Here is an 11,729-nt window from a genome sequence, read left to right as displayed (position 1 = left end):
GGTGAAACTGTTAGCATGTCTGGCAAAAATAAAGTCACTATGTAGAATAAGGGAAAAAATGTAGGCTTCTCTTATTACTCGTCAGGTGGGCTTTTCTCCATAAAAAGCTGTCCAAAGATGTCTGTTTTTCAGTCATCTGTGCTCGCGTGTGGGCTTAATATCTTACAAAAAAAATTTAGGCGCCAAATCATACGTTTTTATCTGGGACAAGCGCACATATAGAAAAAAGCACACAGCCATCAGAAGGGAGCTAATGTTACAGTTTCGATCGACTTGTCATGGCTTGTGTTAAGTTCTGTTCAGTTTGTGCCCAAGTGTTTCATGCCCATGTCAATACCCATTGATTTGCTTAAGTTGCTTGAGTTACTTACTCCTACTGTGTTGAACAATCCGCTGCCTCTTGTGTCACCCACATGTGCCTCATTGACTCGTCTGTATTTAAGTTCCCGATGTCCTGTTTGTTCTTTTTGGGTCATTGTCTATCCAAGAGTCGATGTCGCTATCCTGTCCTGCCCTCGATACACAGTTTTCGTTAGTACTCTTGAGTTTTGTTTGAAACTTGCCTTTTTGATCACCAGTCTTTTTGTTTGTACTTTGTGTTTTTGTTAGTTATCATTAAAACATTTCTTGAGTTCACCGCCTCCCTGCCTTGTCTTTCCGTTTTTTGCCTCCTTGTTTCCCTGCATTTGGGTCCTCCATGCCCCCCTCCTGTGACATGACTGACACTTGGCTGCCACTGAGGTGTGTAAACACCCCAGTAATGGCGGCCACCACTAGAGGGCGACATCCACATATCTCTACTCGGATTAGTCAATAGAGTAGGCAGGCATATTGCTGTGTCAAGAGGGAACGGCCAGAAAGTATCATTAATAAATTATCTATTGTTTCTGTGCGGCCCAGTAGCATACACGCCACGGACCGGTACCACTCCCCGGCCCGGTAGTTAGGGACCACTGATTTACAGTACACAGCACATCATGCCTACACACTGTATATAAAGAGGACATTAAAAAAAAGCTAAAGAGAGCTAAAATGTGTTTCTTATCCATTGATGAGTGTTCATTATTCAGAAGTTTCTCATAAAATTACTAAAAAATTGTAATACTGTTTACTATACTCAAAAGTGAATTAACACACAATTTATGTAATCTGGTCTTTCTTGCTCCTCCACTGCAGGTCAACCTACTATTACTCAATCCTCTCCTCCAGCCCCACAAAAGCCCTGCCCAGCTTCTCTGCATAGCATACTTAAGCATCAGATCATCCCAAATGACACTCTCACATCTTTTTGAACTCAGCACAGATGTTCTAGGCAAAAATTGGAAAAAAGAAAGCTCCAGGTGACTGTTCCGTTGTCATAAGAAAAGAGAGGTAAATCTTTGAATCATTCTTTTGTTGTTAAAATACCTAGAGTGACTTATTTTTATTTTTATTTTTCCTGTGGCATTTATTTGATGAAGGCTTTTCCTTCATATTTAGTACTCAAGTTTTATACCATTTTTATTTGCAGGAATTAATTAAAGATGGCTCCTCCAGTGCTTTCACTCATCTTAGTGCTTCTTGTTGCAGCATCTGCCAGACCCGTAAGACTTACTTTCTTTCTTTTCATCATGACACAATCTCTTTAAAGATCTTTTTTGTCTTGTTTTCAAGACAAGGAATGCAGTTTGTTACTGCTAGTTGATATCAATGTTTCAATTAGAAATGTGTGTGTGTGTAAACTGCACGGTTCAATAACAATTTAATAATTTATGGGAGCATCTATGTTGAAAATATAACCATCACACTTATAATAAATTTTATTCGTATATATGTGTGGTGACATGGTCTTTAAAAAATGGAAATTTATATGTAATTTGACTCCATGTCCTAAGAGAAGCTGTTTGTCAAAGTCATTAAGTCTTCCCTCTGATAATTATTCTAAAGGTTGAGGAGACTGGGCATCAGGATGCTGACATCACAGAAACCAGCCAGCAACAAGGATCACTGGATTGGGACGTGCTACTTCCTCCTGAGTCAGACTCAGCTCAATCACATAAATCATCTGAATCCAGAGACATCTCTGAAAGTGAGTCTTCTGAGAAGTCCTTTAGAGTTTTGTCCAAAGAGGAGTTGATCGACGATTCCGAAGAGTCATCAGAAGAATCTTCTGAGGAAACACCTTCCAAACCTTCTGAGCTGTTGTTTGATGAATCCTCTGAAGAGTCTCTGGAGGAATCCTCTGATGAATTTTCCCAGGAATCACTTGAGGAGTCCTCAGAGGAATCATCTCAGGAGTCTTCCGAGGAGTCCTCTCTGGAGTCTTCTGAGGAGTCCTCTCAGGAGTCTTCCGATGAGTCCTCTCAGGAATCCTCTGAGGAAGTTCCTTTCACAGATCCTACAATGACAACCACAGAGGGCAGAAACACCCCCACGCCAAAACCTGCCACCCCAGGCCCAAATGAGAGAGGGACGACCACACCTGCAGGAGATGTAAGCCATGAAGTCTCCACTGAGAGTGAAAGAAGAGGAGATAACTAACACAGAGCACACCAACAGATATGGAAAACTCTGCTAGAAATGTGGTGACTGTGGGCTTGAATTTAATGAGAATCATTGTATCTAGACTCTATTTCTAACTGATCGGAATAATGATATTAACTTAATATTGTATTTATTTGAAAACCTCAGAACTGTTAATGAAAACTGCGCTGATCACTAAAATGCACTTGATTTCCCCCCCCAGCTGTTGATCATAAGATGTACATCTATACTGTACTTTTAATAACCAATATATATAATTCACGTTCAACAAAAAAAAAAATTAAAAAAGATATCAGAAAGTTCATTTTGTCATTTTGTCTCTTACTCAATGCATGTGGTGAGCTAAAAAGGTAGCAAATTGTCTCAGGCACATTTGCACAACATAATTATGACTTATAAAACTAAAGTTTTGGATGTGCAAAATAACAAGGGAGGGTTTAAACAGTTACTTGAGAGTGTACTGCATTAAAGTAGTTTTCCAGTTAGTTGTAAATCAGTACGTTTCTAACGCCATCTAGGGGAAATGACATGTACTTGTTCCTGCACCTAGATCTGAAAAAATGTCAGGTAATTAAATCACCTACTATTGTCTGGGATAAAAGAAAAAAATCGACTAATCTATAATGTAGGCAAAATGAACTCAATACAACTGAAAAAATGTCGTTCTGCACTTCAGCTAACCCATCATATACTGTAACAGTCCCACCTCAGCTCGACTTGGCAAAGATACAGAAGCACTGTCTAGCAACAGCACTATCATGCAAGGCAAGCCAAGTTCTACAACACCAAACTTTCTATTCCATGTATTAACCCTTTATAGAGCAGGTGACTACTTTTGGGCATTTAGATGTGGCTCTTAACACCTTCAACCCTTTATAGCACAATTCACAATTTTTGATCGTTAAAAAAAGTAAATATTAGCAATTAGATTGTTTGTTTTAATTCTTAATCATCACAATTTTAATAAAAGCTAAAATAATGATTTTGAAATTTATAACAACAGAATAAACACTGCGTACGGCCCCAAGTAACACTAAGTGTTTTTTCCCCGCATAGTATTTAACTCATTGCATGCTATTGACATATATAAATGTCCAATTCATTTAAACTGGGAGGACTTGATGTCAATGCTCATTTTTCAGTGCCATTGAGTTAAATGAGTGACGTGTAAAGATTAAAAGCCAAAACTGTGTGCATTAGGGGCTAACAGACTGTTTTTTGTAGTCATATTGAATAGGAAGAACTACAGAATATTTGCCCCTTAAAACCAGTGAAATCAAATTTTCGTACTTCAGCAAACCAAGAGATTTTTGACCAATTCAATACCTCCGATGTGGATCGACCTTAAAGAGATCCTCGATCTTAAAGTGCGTACGACAGGAGAAAAAAAGTCTTAAATATCATTATTATGTGACTTAGAATCATATTTTGAGACGATTCGACTATATACAACAATTTAGCAAAGCGCAGATGACGAGAAATTAGTCTTTTAATCTGCCGGCTCGCCACGCCTACCATTATGAGGCTCTAGCGTCCCCAACAGGTGGATGACGTCAGCGGAGTAACGATTTCATCTGATTTAGTATGCAGCCCATTGATGGGGAATTATTCACAACGAGGAAAAGGCGACCAAGGAAGCCGCAAAATGTCCTTGTTTCAGTCTCTCCAATATTTTTACAGGCTATTCTTTTTATCCAAGTGTTTTTTCCCCAATAGCTAAATAAATGGCATGGTCATGACAAATAACAGTTTTGTGCTAAATGGAATATGAAATAATAAAAATGCATTTATTCAGAAAGACATGGCAAAATTACTCCATAATGGTCAAAACTGTCGACTTCACCTTTACTGTCGCACCTCCCAAACGATATTTTATGCCACCTAAATCAGGCTTATGTTTTATCCTTTCCCCGGCTTCAGAGAATGTAAACCAACCAAGAGGCGTGGCAGCTAGCCGACATGCTAACCCAAACCGAGTGTTGTTTCAAAGTCTTCAAAGCGGAAAATCACACATAACTAGCCCGGATCATTTCACTTGACGACTGGTTTGTCGATTGTCTTCCCCGATCAGCAACCCGCCCAGCGGAGAGCAATTTACAGCTCCTTCCCCTGCTACTACGGACAGAAGAGCTCGCCGGGGAAGCAGCTGCACAATGACCGCTGAACAAACCGGCCGACGTTAGAGGAGCGTGTAGCTGCCAAATGGTCAACACGAATATGGCAAAATAATGCTTTACTACACGACGAAGACGTAAACAGCCAGAGTCATACGAGAGCGGCTGCAGTTGTTGTGCAGCTAACATGTGCAGCTAATGTGTATGAGGAGAGCTTTTTACATGCCCATCCATGATCAAACGTAAGTAGTCCTTTATTTAAAGAAAGTAGTGTTTACTTTGTAATCGCTGTATTCGGGGCTATTTTTAACACAAAGTTGCAAATTCTGATCGGTCGGAAATTTTGACAGAACACCGGGCACATGAAGAGGCAATAAGCCGAGTATAGTGCTCTCCCGGCGGGGGAATGTGCGACAAGCCGCCGGTCGTCGGCCGAGGGGACAAGGAGCATGTCAGCCACAAAATGCAAGCCACCTACATATTAAAATCATCCCAGTATTTGACATAATACAAAACACGATGTTTACTCACTTCCTCGTAAGTCCCATGGTCCCACAGTAGTAAGGCTTGTTTTGGCCAATATCAGCCGGTGAATGGGAACCTTTTGAAACCCCAAAAAGGCGCACACGCCTTTCCCTCGTACAGCAAGATTTTTCTGCAGCCGTTTGGCTGGCGTGATGCGAAAAATAAACGTATTAATCCGCAAAATCAGCTGAATCCTTAGTCCTTCTCATACAACAGTATGGCTGTATAGTGAAGAGGACTCCTTCCTCCGTACATGTCACAGCACCCTCTTCCTCAATGCAGACTGAAGGTGGAAGTCTGTCGTGTCATAGCGCGGGGTTCAAAAAATTGAATAAATGTATCGATCGCTTCTTCACACATCCAAGCGGTCCATTTCATTCAGGAGCATAAAATACTGCGTGCATTATGAAATAAACATGCTTTTTCGTGTCACAGGCACTTTAAAGACATATAGGCTCTAATAAACCACAATTGTTCTCTTGTGCTAAAATGTGTTGTTAGAAAACATAAAATGTTAAATCTATGGCAATATTTTATAATATTTAGTACATATATTGACCAATAGTTGGCGCCATGTTTTGCGGGCTCGGAGTGATGACGTAAATGAGACGTTTCCAATTGTGTACAACAACTGTATATTGCTGCCTAAACTCGCAAAGTAAAATGCCACAATGTGCTGCTTTTGGATGCAAATTCCAGTCAAATGGGAACAAGGGGAGTGATGTGAGTCTCCACAGATTTCCTATTGACAAGAAGAGGAGAAAGGTTTGGGAAAATGCCTGTAGACTGACAAAACTTCCCAAGACCCAAGGCTTTGTTCTCACCATTTTTCTCCTACCACGTTCAAGGCTTTTAGTCGACGACAACTTATGAAAGAGCTCACCCGAGCGGCTGGATATAAGTGGAGACTAAAATCAAATGCTGTTCCAACTATTTTCCCTCACAAGAAACCTCAACGCGCTCGGATAGTGAGTGAAATGCACGCAATAAAGCGCCAAAGACAACAAACTCTGGCTGCTCCCTTAAGCAGGCAAGCCGCTCCTGTCGCTACAGCAGTAGGCGAACCTTCGGGCGTACCTCTAGTCACAGAGGAAGCTAATAATTTACCTCTACTGTCAGTTCATCTGGCAGTTAGTGTGTCTGTTAAATATTCATCTAATATTAACGATGCTGCCACTCAAACTGATCCAGACACGTCCGATGCAGCGGTACAGTGGCCAGCTGATGCGCGCCGAGCACTTTATATGGACCTCCCTTATGTAGCTAAACGTGAGTTAGATGTAGAAGACATGGAGGACACTTGATCCCACGATTTTTTCCTGCCAAATGACGAATTTAATGAGGACAGTCAGTCAGACACGACAGAATTTTGATCTTGACTACCTCACGTGTGCATTCGTAGTTTTTTTACCTTCAGTGAGAGTTTATAATGTCAATAGTCATGAAAATAAAAATGCACGAATGACAAGGTGTGTTCGAGCTTTTGGCCTGTACTGTATGTAGAGCACACGACAACTTTGGATGCTAACAATCTCCATAATAATATTGGAATAAGTTTGATCTCGCAATAGCTCACATTGAAGATCTGCTAACAAAAAGCGTAGTTCTCAACACCATACACTCTCTCGCTCCGTTGTATTGAGACGCAGTTGCCACAAGTACACCACAAGTTTTGCCCAACTCTTGTCTCATCAGGTATTTTTTGCTCTGCATTTTGCCTTTGCTGCTCGTCTTGAGAACGACCGACAGTGCTGTCCTGCTCTTCATTTTTCCGCTCTGGTTCAAATTGGAAGGGCAGAACCGATGACATGTTGGGATGGTTAACAAGTGACACACCATGTGACGTCACTGCACTACGACGTCAACAAGAATGGCGACCTCTCAGTTAAAATAATTTTACAAATTTTATTAAAACGAAAACATTAAGAGGGGTTTTAATATCAAATCATTATTACTTATATTAACATTTATCTTTTAAGAATTACATGTCTTTAAGATCGAGGATCCCTTTAAATACCTTATCTCAGAAGAAATCTAAAGCTAAGCTTATCATCCTCACTAAAGCAGTAATGATCAAAAATTCACACAAAGACACTCCTAAACCTTGTAGATAGCCTTCCCAGAATAAAATGAGTCTGTTATTGCTGAAAAGGGTGGACTGATGTCATGTTATACTCCTTGGATTAAGAATAGTATGTCAAAATTCAGGAACTCCTCCACCTCCATTGTGGTCACAATATGATAGCAGACAGATATTTTGATGTCTGAATAAAAAATCAAATGTTTGACACGCTCAGTTTAAAGGAATGTTAAACCTACATGTTGCATTTTTTGACATGTGATTTACCAATGAATTGATTCAGTGTGTTCTGTGGTTACATATATACGGAATATTTATATATATATTTGGTATATATATGCTGTATTTAGTCAACCACTAATTGTGCAAGCTCCCACTTGAAAATATTAGAGGCCTGTAATTGTCAACATGGGTAAACCTCAACCATGAGAGACAGAATGTGAAAAAAAAAAACCAGAAAATCACATTGTTTGATTTTTAAAGAATTTATTTGCAAATCATGGTGGAAAATAAGTATTTGGTCAATACCAAAAGTTTATCTCAATACTTTGTTATGTACCCTTTGTTGGCAATAACTCCAAGTAGCATATATCACTGAGTGTCAAGTCACAGCCGTGAATGGCCCCAGCTAGAATTTTTGGGGATTTTATGGGTGAAACTTGGTAATATAACAACGGTCACGATTCAGAAATCGCAGACATCAAGGAGTGGTCGAGATCTTATTTTTCATATATTTACCCTTTTAAACGTTTTGTTTTTCAATTTTTCTTTGTTTGGATCCCTTATTTATCATGTAACATATCGGAGAAAATGCGACAGTATAAAAAAAAAAAATCAAATTAATCGATAGATATTAGGTAGATGTCCGTGACTTTTTTACAGATACCATTTTTTTCATTGTGACGTAATTTGTTTAAAAGTTTAAAATATGCAAGTGAACAATTTTTTGAAATCGTTTTTTTTTTTTTTTTTTTTTTTTTTTTTTTTTTTTTTACAACGAAATATTAGACATCAATTAATGATTCTGAGCTAAAAATGACAGACATTTTGAATAATAAATATAATTAATTACCTTCGTTTTATGGCTGGGTTGAAACAAAAGCGGTTGCGCGACGTCTATAAACAGCGGTTTCCAGGGTAAAACGGACAAAATAAAAATAGTTCGGGGGCTTAATACATCATGAATCTGCTATGGCAGCATATAGACATATTGTTCTATCAAACACAACAGTTGTTTTAGCTTTAAATACAGCAGTTTCTTTTAAAGAGGAGTGCAAGAGCAGAAACTGCTTTTTCAGTCTTGGCTGTGTTTTCAGCCATACATATATACGTATATCTATGTATATAAATTCTACTAATCAACCCTGAAAAGGAATACCTGTGAAGTCAATAACCATTTTAGGTGACTCCCTCTTGAAGCTCCTCAAGAGAATGGCAATAGTGTGCAACAAAGTAATCAGAGCAAAGGGTGGCTACTTTAAAGATACTAGTAAATTATACATGTTTTTAGTTATTTCACGTTTTCATTGTTGTTCATTCATAGTTTTATCACCTTCCGTGACAATTTACAATGTTAAAATTCATGAAATTAAAGAAAATGCACAAATGAGAAGGTGTGTCTGAATTTTTGGCCTGTACTATGGACAAGTTTCCTAAGTGAAAATTGAGCGGTGCCATCTGTGACATTTTCTGCTATGGACTTCCGGTTTAGACGGAACACCATGAATTGCGGTTGAAGTAGACAGAGTTTTAAACTGCTACATCAAACCAGAGGAACCCAGGGAATCTCCAAAAATGGATTCAACACCACGTAGATGAGACTCCAGGATTTCCTGTGCTGTGTGAGGTTGTGTGAACTCCTGGAAGTGTCTATATATACCCCAATAACAGGTGACTGAATGCCAGATCCAGCCTCAGCTCGCCAGATCCGCATGGCAATCACACCCACTTAACGTAAGTGCGCCAGATGCAACCCGGATCAGCACTATGACAGTCCAAATGATAGGTTACGCAGACCGGATGCGGTCAAACACCCGCTTAACGTCAGTGCGCCAGATGCGGCCTGGATCAGCACTATGACAGTTTTGCCTTAATTGTTGCTTTGATTATGGGTGAGCCTGGGACCAGGTGCCGCTGATCATCGTCCGCAGCTTACTTAAACTGGTCCTTGGCCTCACATCATCACCAGATCAACAACTCACCTACAGGTATGTGACTTTCAGCTAACAAAGAATCTTGCAATCCTGATACTGAGCTCATTTTTGTGTTTTCCCCCCTAGATCCTGTACTGCTTGCCTGGCAAAACGCCTGCCTGCCCATTCACCTGTTCCATCACCAAACTCTCCACCGGATTCTTCGGACACTATCTACCACTCCCTCTCACCGTCAGTGAATTAGGTTCCCCATGACCCCAGAACCTTAACAAATACAATATGTTGTTTATAGTCTAAAAATGGATCATCTTTAATGTTGAGTTGCTTGATTCAGTTAAAATATTTTGTGTGTATGAAAAAACAATGTTATATTGTTGTGTTGTATGTTGTTGTATGTATGTTGATTAATATGTTAATATTAATAAATGGCATGAAACAGAAGTGTTGTAATTATTACAGTATAAATACATTACAGTGTGATACATTGAACAAAATGGACTACAAATTTAATATGTCGTGTCTGCTACTTTGGACCAGTTCTGGCTCAAAACTGGTTGCTGATCCGGCAAGTGACTCCTTACTGAGTTTGGGCCAGATTATAGTTATGAGCTCACCGCATATGTACATATAAACACAAATAGTTTGTCATTCTTTTTTATCGCAGATATTGATCGCAATAAAGTTGTTGGACAACATGATCCCATTTGTTGTTGTACACACCATATAACTGTTTGCATTACTCTAACGCACTTAATATAATCAATCAGGGAATAGTATTGTTTCTCATATTTACTGTAGGACTATAGTATTCTAAAACACCTAATATAAAATAAATAGCACTTATACAATAGTTTAATGAAAAGAAGCAGAATAGAGATAATAAAAGACGTCATAAAACAACGCCATCTTATCACAGAAGCCCAGCGTGTGTCATGCGCAAGATTGATGCACCAACTCTCGCAATCAGTTCTCCCGGGCACTCCAGGACAAAGAGCAGGGCGTTCTGTCCTAAAACAAGTAGCATCGGAGAACACCCGATATTAAGCTGCCCCCTTTGACGCTGAGGGGGCAGAATCCACATCCTCGTTGCCCGGACAACAGTAACTCCCAAATTCTCCTGTCCAATCAACAAAAGACAATAATCCCACACACACCCTTCTTCTTCCTTCTTCACACCCTTCTTCCTGCCCAGGGCCCGCCCCCACGAGAGCTTTCAAATTACTGAACATTTAGATAACAACTGTCGCTTCTCAGGAACATTTCTATGTAGCCGTTGTTTTGCCGCCCCTCGATCCAACATTGTCCTCCGTCGACTGTTTTGCCTTGTTTTTGACCATTGTCGATGAATAAATTGTCAACCTGTTTTCGGTGAGCCTTCTTTAAACCTTTCAAAATGGAGTCAGTACAAAGGGTTAACACAGGAGTCAACACACGGGATTTTGGCCCCTCCCGGCCAACATGCGGGAGCGGTGCCAGCGGAGCACCATTTGGTTCGGCTGTCACTGTTTCCGCAGCTTGGCCGGGGCGCGGCCAAATTCCTTCAATTTAAAACAATTGGTGCAGGTGCAAAACAGGTCAATAAATCACAATTGATGAAATTATTGGAAAAATATTAACGAAGGTGGAGCATAAATCGAGCCTTCCATCATCAAGATAGAATGTCTCGATATACTGTATGTCCATGCATAGACTTTATAATGATTGACAGGTCAGATTCCACCTTCACTGCGTAACGCCTTTAAGTTGGGGGCCGCCCTACTGTTCGCTTCAGTTATTCGTAGTTGGTCGCAAAGTCAACACATGCAGTGATCCAACGCCTGATATAGAGCCTACCCACGTACCACGTGCTCGCTGTATGGTTCCGCCCACTTGTCCGTCATTTTGACTCTGTATTAGCATTGTTTTCAATTGATGGCGGAATTTAAAATGCATTTCATGGAAGACCCGGTGCTTTCTGATGCCGCAAACTCACTGGATCTGTTGCATAAAAGGCGTTATGAGGAAAAGCTTCGTTCTATACAGTCGCCAGATCCATATTTGATGCCCAAATCGATGTTTTTCGACCCACTGTCTTCGCCCTGTCTGCCTGACATCTGCTACGCAGATATTTACAATTATCTTGTCCACACTAAATCAGCCTATTCTCACGAAAATATGAAAAACTTCAAGAGCTTGGAGGCTTATAAATACTTCGTTGCTGGTTGGGTGAAACAGGTCCTCGTCCACGAAAATTCGGCAGGAATCTATCTTGTGCTTGGAAAGGTGAGTTACGAAATTTTCAATTCAAAATCTTTTGTTATTGCTAACATCCACTGTCAAGTCTAATGTATTTCA

General features: G+C 40.0%; 1 protein-coding gene across 1 annotated transcript; it reads left to right on the top strand.

The window, feature by feature from the left end:
- Positions 1–1,253: 1,253 nt before the first annotated feature.
- Positions 1,254–2,816, top strand: LOC130905806 (uncharacterized). Its single transcript, XM_057819504.1, has 3 exons — positions 1,254–1,371; positions 1,511–1,583; positions 1,927–2,816. Exons 2-3 carry the CDS (start codon positions 1,524–1,526, stop codon positions 2,518–2,520), a joined length of 654 nt encoding a protein of 217 aa, XP_057675487.1. The 5' UTR covers positions 1,254–1,371; positions 1,511–1,523; the 3' UTR covers positions 2,521–2,816.
- Positions 2,817–11,729: the final 8,913 nt, after the last annotated feature.

This window comes from Corythoichthys intestinalis, chromosome 17, assembly GCF_030265065.1.
Source record: "Corythoichthys intestinalis isolate RoL2023-P3 chromosome 17, ASM3026506v1, whole genome shotgun sequence".
Classification (NCBI taxonomy): domain Eukaryota; kingdom Metazoa; phylum Chordata; class Actinopteri; order Syngnathiformes; family Syngnathidae; genus Corythoichthys; species Corythoichthys intestinalis.
Note: the sequence above shows the minus strand (reverse complement) of the source record. Positions and strands in the feature narration are given on the sequence as shown.